Here is a 17,234-nt window from a genome sequence, read left to right as displayed (position 1 = left end):
CATCAGTGCACAGAAACCTCTCTAGTTCTAAGTCACTGGTGCCTCTTCTCTGTCATATTGACAGATATAAGATGGAAATAGCCATTAGGTAAATTAAGCAGTGTCTTTAATCATAGTATTTAAAAAAAAATAGATACAGAGATACAGTTGCCCTTCAGTATCTGTAGGGGATTGGTTCTAGGACCTACCTGGATACCAAACTCCATTGATGCTCAAGTCCCTTATATAAAGCGGCATAGTATTTGCGTTCAACCTACGCACATCCTCCTGTATACTTTGAATCATCTCTAGATTACTTAAACAATAATCCCCCCTTATCTGTGGTTTCACTTTCCACGGTTTAAGTTACCCATGGTCAACTGCAGCCCAAAAAATTAAATGGAAAATTCCAGAAATAAACAATTCATAAGTTTTAAATTTTGTACTGTTCTGAGCAGCATAATGAAATCTCACACTGTCCCACTCCATCCTGCCGGGGAAGTGAATCCTCCCTTTGTCTCGAGCATACCACCCATTAGTCACTTAGAAGATGTCTAAGTTACCATATCCTCTGTCATGGTATCACAGTGCTTACGTTCAAGTAACCTTTATTTAACTTAATAATGTGAGTGCTGGCAATTTGAATATTCCCTTACTGTGCCTAATTTATAAATTAAATTCTACCATAGGTATGTATGTACAGGAAAAAGCATAGTGTATATAGGGTTTGGTACTGTCTGCAGTTTCAGGCATCCACTGGGGTCTTTGAATGTATCACCTGAAGATAAGGGGGACTATTGTAACACCTAATACAATGTAAATACTATGTAAATAGTAGCTATAATGTAAATACTTTGTTAATAGTTGCTGGCACGTGGCAAATTTCAAGTTTTGCTCTTTAGAACTTTCTGGAATTTTTAAAAATTTTCCCCCTGAATGTTGATCTGCTCTTGGTTGAATCTGCAGATGCAGAACCTGCATACAGAAGGCTGACTGTACTAGACTTTACTACCAGAGTACATACTGGAGCAACCACTTTGGAAAACTGGCAATATATATTAAAGCTAAGCATACACCTACCCTGTGACCTGATAATTCTACGCCTAGGTTTATGCTCAAAAGAAATGAGTTCATATGTTAAAAACAAATAATCTTCAGTAATGTTCTGAGGAGTTTTATTCCTAATAGTCCAAATATCCATCACCATTAGAAAGGATAAGTAAATTGTGTTATATTCATATGTAATAGTTTGCTAGGGCTGCTGTAGCAAAGTACCCTAGACTGAGTGGCTCAAACAACAGAAATTAATTTTCTCGATGTTCTGGAGGCTAGATCATCAAGGTAATCTCACCTTGATCTGAGATCAAGGTGTTGGCAGAGTTAGTTTCTTCTGAGGCCTTGCTCCTTAGCTTGTAGACAGCTGTCTTCTCCCTGTATCTTCTCATGGTCTTCCTTCTGTGTGTGTGTCCTAATTTAATCTTCTTATAAGGACAACAGTCATATTGGATTAGGAATGACTGTAGACCTCATTGTAACTTAATTTCTTCTTTAGAGACCCTATCTCCAAATACAGGTACTGTTTATAGAGTGCAAGGGAGAAAGGAACAAGTCAAAAGAGACAAATGATATTGGATGAGGTAGGAAGTATCTAACGTGTCCCTTAATGACCCCTGCCTTGTGGAATTCATGACCTTGTGTAATCCCTTCCCGTTGCATGTGAGCTGGACCCAGCAACCCTTCTCTCATACAGGAAGAGTGATGTGCAGGGCTGGCTTCATGGGTTTATGACCTGTCCACACAGGGCCCTGCACTTGGTTTAATGTTCTATTGTCTTCAACTTGAAATTTTATCTTTGAATTTCGTAAGTGAAGTCCAGTGACACAATGGAGTGTGCGCATGAGCAGAAGAGATAGACTCACTCTCTGTCTTCTTTCTTGGCCACCCCGTTCCCATAAGTGTTCTCGATGACCCAGGGCACAGGATTCTGGTGGACCTCTGACTCACGGGAGCTCAGTAAGACTCAAAGCAAGTTGGGCTACTTCTACAATTGAATAAATGGGAGTACTGACAGCCTGACAAGATGTCCTTTCCTTTCAAACCAGAACTTGCTTAATATTGTGGACATACTATAAATCTGTTTATATACTGTGGCCCTTAGGAAGGCCACAAACCATTGTAATATCCAAGAATTTTTCTTTCCCCAAGAACCAATTTTCACCTTGTTGGGAGTGCTCTTTCAGTCCCATTTGGAGTACATCGTCTTTGATATGGGGAGATTATTCTGGATTATCTGGGTGAACCCACTCTAATCACAGGAGTCTTTAAAGACTGTCAGAAAGAGATATTACAATGGAAGAAGGGTCAGAGACACATGACTCTGTTGTCTTTGAAGATGGAGGAAGGGACCATGAGTCAAGGAATACAGATGTTTTTTAGAAGCTGAAAAGAAGGAAACAAATTCTCCCTTAGAACCTCCAGAAAGGAACACAGCCCTTGTTAACACCTTAATCTTAGCCCGGTGAGACCCGAGAGACAGACAGACAGAAAGACAGACTTAGTCTGGTGGTCTAGTAGGAAGACTGGTATTCAATAATCACACCAAATTACTAAGGATAATAAATTCTGAAAATTGCAGTGAAGGAAAATGTTCTGTGGACGGGTATGACACGTGAGCCTAACCAAGGTTCTGGGATAGCCCCTGTGAGGAAGTCACATGAAAGCTGAGAGATGAATGATGAGTAAGAATTAACTGCAGAATCATGGGAGGTCTACAGCATTCCTTGCAGGAGAACAGCCTCAACAAAGAACCAGAGACAGAAAGGAGCCTGGTGCATTGTTAGTTGAATGAACTGAAAGGTCACTAGGACTGGAGGGTATTAGGTGAGGGAACGAGGAAGTTGGAGAGGAGGCAGGGGCTCTATCATCCCTGGCAGGTCATGGTATGAATTTTAGATTTTATTCGAAACGTGGCGGGAACCCATTGAAAGGTCTTGAGCAGAGGAGTGCTCGTATTTTAAGAAAGCACTTTGTGGATAGTGAGTTGGAGGGGCAAGAGCAAACCAGGAGATCACAGAGACGGCAACTGCATGGAATCTGAGCAGAGAACTGTAAGAGGGCATTGTGGGGAGTGTAAAGGCACTCATCCTCTACCCCCATCTCAGAACAGCAGTAAAACCCCAAAGTGTAAGGACTGATCTGATTCTTGACACTTTATTTAGTTCTTCCAAAGCCCTTGAATGCCCCAAACGTGATTGACACCGGACATAACTTCGCTGTCATCAACATCAGCTCTGAGCCTTACTTTGGGGATGGACCAATCAAATCCAAGAAGCTTCTCTACAAACCTGTTAATCATTATGAGGCTTGGCGGCATATTCAAGGTAAGGTTTGGAAAGGAAAGCCTCCAGCTGGAGATGGGGCACCAGGCCAAAAAAATGTTTCCCCAAATATAGAAATCCTCTCTCCCAGTCTCAACCCTCTACCCCAAGTTAGGGGCTGTAGCAGTGGATTCCATTTCAGAGTATTCAAGAAGGAGTTGGGGGGCGGGGGGTGGTCCTCTGAGTTCTGGGGCTATCTTTTTGGAAGTCATGTTGTAAAATGGGACACAGAACACACCTGTGTCAGGAGTTACTATCTGCATCAATATTTCCTTTCCAGGCTTCTCTAATCCCTTTTTGACTCTATCTTGCTTGGTCATGGTGAAAGATACAAGTTTATGCCATGAATAGGGTAACAGGAAAGTCCAGGGCCTGCAGGAAAGGCAGAGACTTAATTTGCTTACATCTGAGTGGTGATTGTTGCTGCTGTATCAAGTTGTTTATTCTTTTTCGTATTTGAGTCTTGCCCTGCCTGCAGGCTCCTAACTCACAGAGGTTTTGAGAGGAATTTGGACCAGAAAGTCTGGGCTGTGGCAGGAAGAGGAGGGGATGTGGGCAAAGAGAGGTACATGCCCCTCCCTCAACTTTCGGGGAAAAAAACCCAAAATGTAATAAAATGTCAAAAGTTCATGAAAACAGTTAAATTTATTTATTTGTAAATTAAATTTATTTTGAAACACAAATGACAATTCTGTTTGTTGCATGATGATGCAAAAATCACATTTTTTTAAAAAAGAAAGCTGGGCATCATCTATTGAGCCAGCTGCTTTAATCGCACCATCTTATAGCGAGACCTGCCGCGGTCATGCTTGTAGGGAATGTGCAGCCCGCCACCAATACTTTAGTCTCACGATGGCTGTGATTTCCTAAAAAGCGCCCTCTACCCATGAGATGTCGATAATCAAAGTTACAGAAAAGGAGAAGAAAAAGAGGGGTTTGGGCTTAATTATACTAGCTGATTTGGGTATATTGAATAATGTCTTGGTATCATTACTGAGCTCTTCACATTCTTTTGAAGATTCAGCCAAAATTCAGAATCCCAGCAACATAAGGCTGATTTGCTGGACTGCTGTTTCTGTTGTGGATGGCTAGGTCTTTTTAAAAAGCAGCTTTTTAAAAAAACATGGTGTTAATAATCCATCCTCTCTTTGTGGACATCTACGAAGTGGTCTTCTAAAAACCCTTAAACACAGTCCAATACGTTTTCTTACCGACTAGGAATTTATCATATGGTAAGGCAAAAATCTACCTTTGCAATATCCACGGAGAAACAGAATGGCAAAATAGAATAGCTAAGGAGAAAAGAAGCATGTGTCATTTGCTTACAGGATCTATTTTCAAGTACTTCAGAATGCTTCATTTGTTAGGACATGACCATCACAAGTTCACTGTCTAGTCATTGTAAGCATACCCTCAAAGAGTCTCTTCTCTTGATAGGTTGATTGCCATCACTGTAGGTACTTGAAAACAGAGGTTATTTTATATTATTCTAATTGAGTTTTTCCCCTAAATCTGATTGGTATTCCATATAGTTGAAGATTTACGTGGTTTTACTCTACAAATGAAAAGACAAACACACTAGAGCAGAGATGTGTAAGTGGCACAGAGATACTTACATGAAAAAGCCTTATTTTCCTTCTATTAGGAACACTGAGGCCCTGAAGATGGGATTGCCTCTCTGTTCTCCTCAGACATTGTATTTTTAAAAACCAAACATTAGTTCACCTCACAATAACAACATTCCAGTTTAAAGAATGTAAAAGATTGCCAACTTAAGTTTCCTGAACTTTCCCTCTTCTCAGTGACAAATGAGATTGTTACCCTCAACTATTTGGAACCTCGGACAGAATACGAGCTCTGCGTGCAGCTGGTCCGGCGTGGAGAGGGCGGGGAAGGGCATCCTGGACCCGTGAGGCGGTTCACAACAGCTTCTATCGGTCAGTTGAAGCAAACAGGCATTTATTCAGGAGCTGGGTGGGTGGGGGAGGAAGGGGAAAGAGGAAGGAAGACCAGGAAGGGTGGTGGTGGGTGAGTGGGATGGTGGTGGAAAGGGGTTTGCTTTTGAATGGGTGGGAAAGTGACAGGAAGGCTAGCAGCTTGGAGCCAAACTGGTCCTTTATTTGGGCTGCACTCCTGGTCTGTCTCCCTGGGGGAGGGAGTCTGCAGCAATCCACCGGGACAGAGAAGGAAGCAGATGACCCTTCAGGAAGGCAGGGACATCCCTTAGGAGTTGGGATTTACTTAGCAGCAACTGTGCTCCGTCTTGGCTCCCGAGTTTTACCACCAGCTTCCTGTTTCCATCTTAAGGGCCCAAGACAGGCTCTTGCTGCATATGTACTCCAGAAATCCCAGTTTATTTACTTTCAAAAGTAATTTCTAGTTTTTCGAAGTCATTCACGCACATAGTGAAAACATCAAATAGAATGAAAGGCTTTTACCTATAGAACAGCAGTTCTGGGCTTCCCTGATGGCGCAGTGGTTAAGAATCCACCTGCCAAGGCAGGGATCACAGCTTTGAGCCCTGGTCCTGGAAGATCCCACATGCTGTGGAACAACTAAGCCCGTGCGCCACAACTGCTGAGCCTGCGCTCTAGAGCCTGCAAGCCACAACTACTGAAGCCTGTGTGCCACAAATCCTGAGCCCACGTGCCACATCTCCTGAGCCCACATGCCACAACTACTGAAGCCCATGCACCTAGAGCCCGCGTTCCGCAACAAGAGAAGCCACCGCAATGAGAAGCCCACACACCGCAATGAAGAGTAGCTCCCCCCTCGCCGCGACTGGAGAAAGTAGAGTCCCAGAGTGGTTAATAACTTGCCCATGGTAATGCATCAGGTACATTGCCATACTAGATCTTCAGACTTGATATCTTTTTGTTTCTCCTGGGAGAAGCAAAATATCCAGGTATTTTTTACCCGGGAGTCCAAAGGCACGATGTCCTTATCCCAGTTGATGAGTTTTCCTATTTTTAGTCCATTTATTAAAAGCAGAAGGATATGGAATGATTTAGTGAGAAGCTAGGAAGAGCATCAGGCTCTTCTGCAGGGGTTGTGCATCCCTAACAGAGACTCTCCCCTCCACACTCCCCACCTAGGGTTCATCTGACCAGCAGCATCCTTAAAGAACCAAATGAAACTCAGTAGCTACTCTGATGCTTGTAGAAACATTGCACAAGTAAGGAATGGCTTCCTGGGAACCCACCAGGTAGTAAATACCAAAAATAACACTGGAGACTACATACGACTTAGAGGATAAAGGAATCTCCATGACTGTGATCCAAGGGGCCCCTCATATGTCATCAGGTTGCTGCTAAAAGGCGAATGGTAGTTAATTCTCTCTTCGAGCGGTGCTGATGAATCAAAAGGGGAAGGCCATAATCTGACTCAGATGGAAAGTATTTATGGAACAGAACATAAAACACTTCACAGACCCGTACTGTGCTGTCTTCAGCTCTCAGAATATGTTCCAGCCAGGATGTATTTAGAGATGTCTTGGAATCTATTTCAAAGTAGTTCTCAGGGGTGGGCGGGAAGGGAATTCTTGAAGGTTCATCTTTTCCCAGCATTTGAATTTTGCTGATGTTTGTTTTTAAATTCATTTGGCAGCTGCACTATTTATAAGTGTGTTGGTTGAGTGATAAAGGCTGGGAAGGCCGGGAGGGGAGGGGAGAGAAGATACTCTGAACACACGGCAGAGAGAGGGCAGGTTGGGAGGGGTGAAGGGTAAGTCATGCTCCCAAAGGGAGGGAAATGACCATTTATGGGGTTGCTCCTCTGTACCAGGCACAGGCTTAGAAGCTTTACATGTTTACTGCACACCATCAGTCCTCCCTCTGTCTGCTGTCATCGTAAGCCTATCTACCCACTCCAGGTGGCTTATTTCGGAACTTAAACTTTAGAGAAGAGCAAAAGGAGGTGACATCACCTCTCTCAATTTGCAAAGGTTATGGAGAAAAGACCAATAAGACCTGGAGCATAATACCCAGCAGGTGGCAGGACCTGATTACTGGTTCTCCCGCATCTAAGTGTGGTCAGAACTGACCAGTGAGAGTCCCTCTCCCATTGGGTGGAAACAGACCCTTCCTCTCACCTCTAACCAAGTTTCTCAACCTTTTTATTTTATTTTTTAATTTTTTAAAACTTTTTTTTTCATTTTATTGGAATATAGTTGATATACAATGTTGTGTTAGTTTCAGGTGTACAGCAAAGTGATTGTTATACATATATTCATTCTTTTTCAGATTCTTTATCTTATTGTAATTTTTTAAATGATCACCCTCTAAAGAACTTCTTAGATAGTTTTGTCCTTAAGACAAAATCTCTGTTTTGTCTTAATGTCTCTTCTGCCATGAATTGTAATACCACAGATCTGTTTATATATTGTGGCCCTTCATAAACAATTGTCATTATCTAAAATTATCTCATACCCCAAGAACCAATTTTTGCCCCCTTAGGGGCAATAATGTCCCCAGCAAGAATGCATGAGTAGAGGATCATTATTCTGTGTTTTGAAAATACTTTATATCTGAAGTTTAAAATATCAATATACTATTATTAACTGAAAATTTACAGATTCCTCCACTGTCCATTGGCCCAATATATTTTATGAAGGAAGGAAGGAAGAGAGAGAGAAAATGTTGACAGAGCCCCTAACACCTTCCAAGCATTTTCACCTTCACTATCTCATTTCTCCTCCTGAGTCTGGAAGATGAGTATTTTCATTTCATGCTACATGTGAACTCGGAGAGGTTATGAATTTTCCCAAGGTCACAAAACTAAAGGGGCATGCTCCTGCCTCTTTGATTTCAAAACCCATATTGTTTCTATTCAGTTACCTCTCTTGTAGCCCAGGTTCTTGGGGTCAGAGTTGGCGTGTGGTCAGAGTCAAACCTTGATGTGATCAGAGCAGTGCGAGGCCTGGCCCAGCCATCACAGTGTTGTCATGTCTGAAATTGTCCTTGCTAAGGGGAAGTAACCCTGAAATTGCTTTAAAATATATTACTCAAAATGGGAACAGAAACACTGAACCTACAACCCCAGAACCTTGGCAAATCCAGTGTTTCCATTTTTATCAGTTTCCTTCCTTTTTCGCCAGCTGTAGACATGGTTTTTACCAAGTGGTAAGCAGAGTTTTTTCTCGTGTGTTTTAAGTTTTGGAGGGGCTTTTGTACTTTTTCCAATAAACTTTTAATCCCTTGGATGGCTATATCATAATTTATTAAAGCATTTTCCTATTTTGAGCATTTTGGTTTCTTATGATTGTCTGTTATTATAAATAATGTTGTAATGGACATCTTCATGCACCTAGCTTTTCGCTTCCTTTGAGTTGTTTCTTCAGGATAAATCCTTGGTAGTCAGACCATACTCCCAAAGTATATGATCATTTCTAGCGCTCTTGAAAAATATTCCCAAGTTGTCCTTCAAAGGGGTTGTATTCCTGTCTTACAATTACTCAAGCTACATACTAGAATATTTTAAAGCTTTGCTATTCTGGTAGGAAAAAGGAAAAGTATTACATGGCTGCTAGCATGTGTTTCTTTGATAGCTTGTGAAAGTGTATATTATTCTAGGAGCCAGGGTTATCCTATAAAGCTGTCCTTTGGGGCTGTTGTTACCTTCACCCTATATAAAAACAATGATTATTCTGGTTTCTCCTAGGTCTTCCTCCTCCAAGAGGTCTCAGTCTCCTACCAAAAAGTCAGACCACTCTAAATTTGACCTGGCAACCCATATTTCCAAGCTCAGAAGATGACTTTTATGTTGAAGTTGAGAGGAGGTCTGTGCTCATGAATAGTGATCAGCAGAATATTAAAGTGCCAGGCAACCTGACTTCAGTGCTCCTTAACAATTTACAGCCCAGGGAGCAGTACATAGTCCGAGCCAGAGTCAACACCAAGGCCCAGGGGGAATGGAGCGAAAACCTCATCGCTTGGACCCTCAGCGACAGTAAGTACCTCATGATGCCCCAGCCTTGCCTGAATGACACTTGGCTGCTGCCACTTAGACTTAGCTCCCGTCACTTCAAGTCTGCTTCTTAGAAACCATAAAAGGTAGTTAGTTGTGAATGGAGGCTCATTAGTGCCCCCACCAACACATCAAATCATTTTAGCAACCTGTAATATATACGAACGCTTCATGTGTTTGGATTTGTGATAATTCGGGCAGGACAGTGCTAAAGTTTGCCTTTCCTTTCTATAGAGTTACTTATTAAGTAGATTAATAACATGAATAAGGTTTTCTAGGGCTTGTTGAATCTGTTATATGACAGTTTTTAGGGTTGTTGCACACAGATGATGATTCATCTAATTCATCTAGTCTTAAAAGCCAAAGAACTCTGCTCGAAAAATCTTCAAAACAGACAATTCTTGGCATTACAGTATATATATATATATATATATACTTGAGAGTAATATATATTTGAGAGTAATAAAACAACTTTTCTTTCAAAATATTCTTCAGTTCAGGCTTCTCTCAATCTCATATTGGTCATTAAAAATTAGTTGGAACTTCTAGGGTTTCTTTGTAGAATTGAAAGCTTTTTCGTCATGAGCCAGAGAGTTCTATTTTGATTCACTGCATTAGAACTGTCTGTGCATTTTGGAGTCCTTGGAAAGACTAGGTGTTTCTGGGTCACACCAACCGTCACTTATGCTAGGATCCTGTGGTCTCTTGTCCAATCCCAAAGTCTGAGGTTCTTTTCTGCAGCTGAGTTGCCACCTCCCCAGTAACAGGTGTGTAAACTGGCTCTTGTTTTTCCAGGCACTCTCTTCTTGTATCCATAACATGTGGAAGTCTCAACGGTTTTGTCTGTGTTTAGGGATGTCTTCTTCATCTTTAAAAAATTCTGACATTTAGAAGTTATAGGACAATGCAGAGAATAATACAACAAAAACCTACATTTCTACCACACAGAATTAACAACTCTTAACATTTTGTCATATTTGCTTTCAGCCTTTTTGTGGAAGTAATTCCACAATACAGATATATCAAAATCCTCTTTGACCATCATCCCCAATCTAATTCTCTCCCCCTCTCCCCAGAGACAACCAAAATTATGAGTTTATTATGTATCTTTCCATTCAATGTTGTATAATTTTAATACATTAAGTACATCCATAAGTGTGCACATGCATATATAGTCTCCATCTTGCTTTTTGAATATGTCTGCTAAGTGCTTAATATATTTTCTAACAAGTGCTTAACACGGATAGGCCCTATGGACCAGTGGCTAACTACAGACTAATAGGAATCTTATTTCTTCTGCTTGAATCTATTTCTTAAAAGCTGTGTGACCTCAGCCAAGTCACTTAACCTCTCTGAGCCTCAATGCTTACAGTAAGATTGTTATGAGGAGTCAATGAGTTACTATATGGAAGGGCCTATATAAATGTCAGCTCTCAACATTTTTCTGTTTTCCTCAGTATCAAAAACAGTGTAATAGCAGTTTGTGGAGTAACAGAATTTCCGAGGTCTTAATTTAGTTTAAGGATGGCAAATATGTGATGTGTGTGTGTTGCTATTTTCCTGTCTGCAGCCACTTGTCAAGTCTGCGTCGAGTCCACTACCAACTGATTGGAGTCACCCTCTGAGATAACACTTACTAGCCATTCATGGTTTATGAGCTGATATTAACTCTCTCTCAGAAGCATAATAATCAAGGAGATGGTAATATATCTTAAGTAATATATTGTTTGTTTGTTTTAAATTTCTAGTTCTCCCTCCTCAACCAGAAAACATCAAGATTTCCAACATCACAGACTCCTCAGCTGTGATCTCTTGGACAATACTGGATGGCTATTCTATTTCTTCTATTATCATCCGTTACAAGGTTCAGGGCAAGAATGAAGACCAGCACATTGATGTGAAGATCAAGAATGCCACCATCACCCAGTATCAGCTCAAGGGCCTAGAGCCCCAAACAGCTTACCAGGTGGACATCTTTGCAGAGAACAACATAGGGTCGAGCAATCCAACCTTTTCTCATGAACTGATGACTCTTTCTGAATCTCAAGGTTGGTAGAGTGGACAGGTATTTACATAGAATTATTTCTGGAGAGTATCAGAAAAGCCCCACTGTCTTACGATATTTACCCCATATTCGCATCATGTGACATAATGGGCTGGTAGGAGTCACCATCTCTAAAGAGGTCCTTGGAATGAAAATCCCCTTGGAAGGATAACCCGTTGATCTGTTATCTATCATGAAAACTTAGGTGAACTTAGCCCATCAGCACTCCCCATCCAGCAACTGAAGCTCTGAGGGATATGAATGTGATTCCATGCAGAAGGAAGACAGAGGACCCAGCTTAGTGGAGACAGCCCTGTGTGGTACAGTGGGCGCTCCAGGAACCACACTCCACTCTTTCTCAGAACGAACCCTCTTTTAGCTTGGATGACACTATGGTAGTCCGAGTTTTCTTTTACTTTGCAGATCCAGGTTATGATGTCTCCACATCCACCGTTAACCCCCGCTCCAGAGAGAATAAGCCCTTTGAGATAGAGATCGCTCAGAGTGCCAAGCACACGAAGCCCAGTGTTTGCGATTTTTTGAAATTGAATTATAGTTGATGTAATGGACAATATTATGTTAGTTTCAAGAGCACTACATAGTGATTTGACATTTGCATATATTATGAAATGATCACCACAATAAGGCTAGTAATCATCTGTCTCCATACAAAGTGATTACAATAATATTGACTACATTCCATATGCTGTATATTACATCCCCGGATGTAATTACAACTGGAGGGTTGTACGTCTTAATCCTCTCCAGTGTTTGTGATTGGTAAAACCTGTTGAATGTAATTAGTGAAAAAGGACCCCGGGGGTGGGAAGAACTGCAGCTCCTGGAGAGCCTTCCCTCTGAGGTCTGTCTGAAATTGCACTTCCTTGCCCTCTGTGCTATACAGCTTGTGCAAGGGAATGTAGCTAGAGGGACATTAGAGGGAAATGGTGATTTCTGCAAATTTATAATTCAGACCAGAGTATTTTTACAGAAAATGTTATAGCACTAAAAACTTCTTGGTTCTCTTGGGGCCTACCTAGGGCTTAAGAAATAAAATCAAGCAAGCCCTGTTCTCAGTGCTGATTCTTTGGAACATGTTTGAAATATGCAAGGAATGATGGGTCTGCCAATTATAGAGAATTGTATTCAATAGTTTTCACCTGACACTCTTAATAAATGCCTAATTTCAATAGTTACTTGTGTTTTGGTAAAACATGTACAGGCCCAAAATCCAAGTTACAAATAAAATACTAAGAGAAAAATTTTAAGACAAGATGTAACAAAACTAAACAACCCTCATCATCCCATTTCAGACATCTCTTTATGCACGTATAAAACGGAGATAGAAGGAAAGGTAGCTAATCACAAAAGAATAATTGTTAAAAGATAGGATCATGCTCTACATGCTGTTTCTCATAAAAATACATTGAATTTATCTTTATTTGAATTTAAATAAGGGAAAGAAGTGGAGGGGTTATACCATAGTCTTTAATAGTTTATTTTGACCTGAGCCCAAAACTTAATGGTTTTTCCTCTCTCTCTTCTTTCCTTCCTTCTTTCTTTGTCCCATTGGTATCCTCAGGTTTTCTCTATCAGCTATTTTTTTTAACATCTTTATTGTAGTATAATTGCTTTACAATGTTGTGTTAGTTTCTGCTGTATAACAAAGTGAATCAGTTATACATATACATATGTTCCCATATCTCTTCCCTCTTGCATCTCGCTCCCTCCCACCCTCCCTATCCCACCCCTCTAGGTGGTCACAAAGCACCAAGCTGATCTCCCTGTGCTATGCAGCTGCTTCCCACTAGCTATCTGTTTTACATTTGGTAGTGTATATATGTCAAGGCTGCTCTCTCATTTCGCCCCAGCTTACCCTTCCCCCTCCCCGTGTCCTCAAGTCCATTCTCTACATCTACATCTTTATTCCTGTCCTGCTCCTAGGTTCATCAAAACAATTTTGTTTTTAGATTCCATATATTTGCGTTAGCATACGGTATTTGTTTTTCTCTTTCTGACTTACTTCACTCTGTATGACAGACTCTAGTTTGTTTGTTTTTATGGCTGAGTAATATTCCATTGCATATATGTGCCACATCTTCTTTATCCACTCATTTATTGATGGACACTTAGGTTGCTTCCATGTTCTGGCTATTGTAAATAGTGCTTCAGTGAACATTGTGGTACATGACTCTTTTTGAATTATGGTTTTCTCAGGGTATATGCCCAGTAGTGGTATTGCCAGGTCATATGGTAGTTCTATTTTTCATTTTTTAAGGAACTCCCATACTATTCTGCATAGTGGCTGTATCAATTTACATTCCCATCAACAGTGCAAGAGGGTTCCCTTTTCTCCACACCCTCTCCAGCATTTCTTGTTTCTAGATTTTTTGATGATGGCTATTCTGACCAGTGTGAGGTGATACCTCATTGCAGTTTTGATTTGCATTTCTCTAATGATTAGTGATGTTGAGCATCCTTTCATGTATTTATTGGCAATCTGTATATCTTCTTTGGAGAAATGTCTACTTAGGTCTTCTGCCCATTTTTGGACTGGGTTGTTTGTTTTTTTGATATTGAGCTACATGAGCTGCTTGTATATTTTGGAGATGAATCCTTTGTCAGTTGCTTCATTTGCAAATATTTTCTCCCATTCTGAGGGTTGTCTTTTCGTCTTGTTTATAGTTTCCTTTGCTGTGCAAAAGCTTTTAAGTTTCATTAGGGCCCATTTGTTTATTTTTGTTTTTATTTCCATTTCTCTAGGAGGTGGGTCAAAAAGGATCTTGCTGTGATTTATGTCATGTATGTCTACCTATGTTTTTCTCTAGGACTTTGATAGTGTCTGGCCTTACATTTAGGTCTTTAATCCATTTTGAGTTTATTTTTGTGTATGGTGTTCTAACTTCATTCTTTTACGTGTACCTGTCCAGTTTTCCCAGTGCCACTTATTGAAGAGGGTATCTTTTCTCCATTTTATACTCTTGCTTCCTTTATTAAAGATAAGGTGACCATATGTGCATGGGTTAATCTCTGGGCTTTCTATCCTGTTCCATTGATCTATATTTCTGTTTTTGTGCCAGTACCATACTGTCTTGATTACTGTAGCTTTGTAGTATAGTCTGAAGTCAGGGAGCCTGATTGCTCCAGCTCCTTTTTTCCTTTCTCAAGATGGCTTTGGCTGTTAGGGGTCTTTTGTGGTTACATACAAATTGTGAAATTTTTTGTTCTAGATCTGTGAAAAATGCCATTGGTAGTTTGATAGGGATTGCACTGAATCTGTAGATTGCTTTGAGTAGAATAGTCATTTTCACAATGTTGATTTTTCCAATGAAAGAACATCGTATATCTCTCCATCTGTTTATATCATCTTGAATTTCTTTCATCAGTGTCTTATTGTTTTCTGCATACAGGTCTTTTGTCTTCTTAAGTAGGTTTATTCCTAGTTATTTTATTCTTTTTGTTGCAATGGTAAATGGAAGTGCTTCCTTAATTTCCCTTTCAGATTTTTCATCATTAGTATATAGGAGTCCAAGAGATTTCTGTGCATTAATTTTGTATCCTGCAACTTTACCAAATTCATTGATTAGCTCTAGTAGTTTTCTGGTAGCATCTTTAGGATTCTCTATGTATAGTATCATGTCATCTGCAAACAGTGACAGCTTTACTTCTTTTCTGATTTGGATTCCTTTAATTTCTTTTTCTTCTCGGATTGCTGTGGCTAAAACTTCCAAAACTATGTTGAATAAGAGTGGTGAGTGTGGGCAACCTTGTCTTTTTCCTGATCTTAGTGGAAATGGTTTCAATTTTTCACCATTGAGGACGATATTGGCTGTGGGTTTGTCATATATGGCCTTTATTATGTTGAGGTAGGTTCCCTCTATGCCTACTTTCTGGAGAGTTTTTATCATAAATGGGTGTTGAATTTTGTCGAAAGCTTTATCTGCATCAGTTGAGATGATCATATGGTTTTTCTCCTTCAATTTGTTAATATGGTGTATCACATTGATTGATTTGCATATATTGAAGAATCCTTGCATTCCTGGGATAAACCCCACTTGATCATGGTGTATGATCCTTTTAATGTGCTGTTGGATTCTGTTTGCTAGTATTTTGTTGAGGAGTTTTGCATCTATTTTCATCAGTGATATTGGCTTGTAGTTTTCTTTTTTTGTGACATCTTTGTCTGGCTTTGGTATCAGGGTGATGGTGGCCTCATAGAATGAGTTTCAGAGTGTTCCTCCCTCTGCTATATTTTGGAATAGTTTGAGAAGGATAGGTGTTAGCTCTTCTCTAAATGTTTGATAGAATTCGCCTGTGAAGCCATCTGGTCCTGGGCATTTGTTTGTTGGAAGATTTTTAATCACAGTTTCAATTTCAGTGCTTGTGATTGGTCTGTTTATATTTTCTATTTCTTCCTGGTTCAGTCTCGGAAGATTGTGCTTTTCTAAGAATTTGTCCATTTCTTCCAGGTTGTCCATTTTATTCACATAGTTGCTTGTAGTAATCTCTCATGATCCTTTGTATTTCTGCAGTGTCAGTTGTTACTTCTTTTTCATTTCTAATTCTATTGATTTGAGTCTTCTCCCTTTTTTTCTTGATGAGTCTGGCTAATGGTTTATTAATTTTGTTTATCTTTTCAAAGAACCAGCTTTTAGTTTTATTGATCTTTGCTCTCGTTTCCTTCATTTCTTTTTCATTTATTTCTGATCTGATCATTATGATTTCTTTCCCTCTGCTAACTTTGAGGTTTTCTTGTTCTTCTTTCTCTCATTGCTTTAGTTGTAAGATTAGGTTGTTTATTTGAGATTTTTTTTTGTTTCTTCAGGTAGTATTGTATTGCTATAAACTTCCCTCTTAGAACTGCTTTTGCTGCATGCCATAGGTTTCGTGTCATCGTGTTTTCATTGTCATTTGTTTCTAGGTATTTTTTGTTTCCTCTTTGATTTCTTCAGTGATGTCTTGGTTATTTAGTAGTGTATTGTTTAGCCTCCATATGTTTGTATTTTTTACAGTTTTTTCCCTGTAATTGATATCATAGCGTTGTGGTCAGAAAAGATACTTGATAGGATTTCAGTTTTCTTAAATTTACCAAGGCTCGATTTGTGACCCAAGATATGATCTATCCTGGAGAATGTTCCATGAGCCCTTGAAAAGAAAGTGTATTCTGTTTTTTTTGGATGGAATCTCTTATAAATATGAATTAAGTCCATCTTATCTAATGTGTCATTTAAAGCTTGTGTTTCCTTATTTATTTTCATTTTGGATGACCTCTCCATTGGTGAAAGTGGGGTGTTAAAGTCCCCTACTATTATTGTGTGACTGTCCATTTCCCCTTTTTTGGCTGTTAGCATTTGCCTTATGTATTGAGGTGCTCCTATGTTGGATGCATAAATATTTACAATTGTTGTATCTTCTTCTTGGATTGATCCCTTGATCATTATGTAGTGTCCTTCTTGGTCTCTTGTAATAGTCTTTATTTTAAAGTCTATTTTGTCTGATATGAGAATTGCTTCTCCGGCTTTCTTTTGATTCCCATTTGCATGGAATATCTTTTTTCATCCCTTCACTTTCAGTCTGTATGTGTCCCTAGGTCTGAAGTAGGTCTCTTGTAGACAGCATACATACGGGTCTTGTTTTTGTATCCATTCAGCCAGTCTATGTCTTTTGGTTGGAGCATTTAATCCATTTACATTTAAGGTAATTATCAATATGTAAGTTCCTATTACCATTTTCTTAATTGTTTTGAGTTTGTTTTTGTAGGTCTTTCCTTCTCTTGTATTTCCTGCCTAGAGAAGTTCCTTTAGCATTTGTTGCAAAACTGGTTTGCTGGTTCTGAATTCTCTTAGCTTTTGCTTGTCTGTAAAGGTTTT

The 17,234-nt window shown here is 39.8% G+C and overlaps 1 protein-coding gene across 3 annotated transcripts in view; it reads left to right on the top strand.

The window, feature by feature from the left end:
• TEK (TEK receptor tyrosine kinase) overlaps positions 1–17,234 on the top strand; it is a 103,705-nt gene that overhangs the window by 66,199 nt on the left and 20,272 nt on the right. For 2 of the 3 annotated variants that reach the window (XM_004275061.4, XM_049711027.1), the window contains 4 exons: positions 3,198–3,359; positions 5,159–5,293; positions 9,015–9,302; positions 11,069–11,368. In XM_004275061.4, coding sequence (XP_004275109.1) covers positions 3,198–3,359; positions 5,159–5,293; positions 9,015–9,302; positions 11,069–11,368 — 885 coding nt within the window. The remainder of the gene's footprint in view (positions 1–3,197; positions 3,360–5,158; positions 5,294–9,014; positions 9,303–11,068; positions 11,369–17,234) is intronic. The other variant, XM_049711028.1, reaches the window with a different exon arrangement.

This window comes from Orcinus orca, chromosome 6 (assembly GCF_937001465.1).
Source record: "Orcinus orca chromosome 6, mOrcOrc1.1, whole genome shotgun sequence".
In the NCBI taxonomy this organism is placed as follows: Eukaryota; Metazoa; Chordata; class Mammalia; order Artiodactyla; family Delphinidae; genus Orcinus; species Orcinus orca.
Note: the sequence above shows the minus strand (reverse complement) of the source record. Positions and strands in the feature narration are given on the sequence as shown.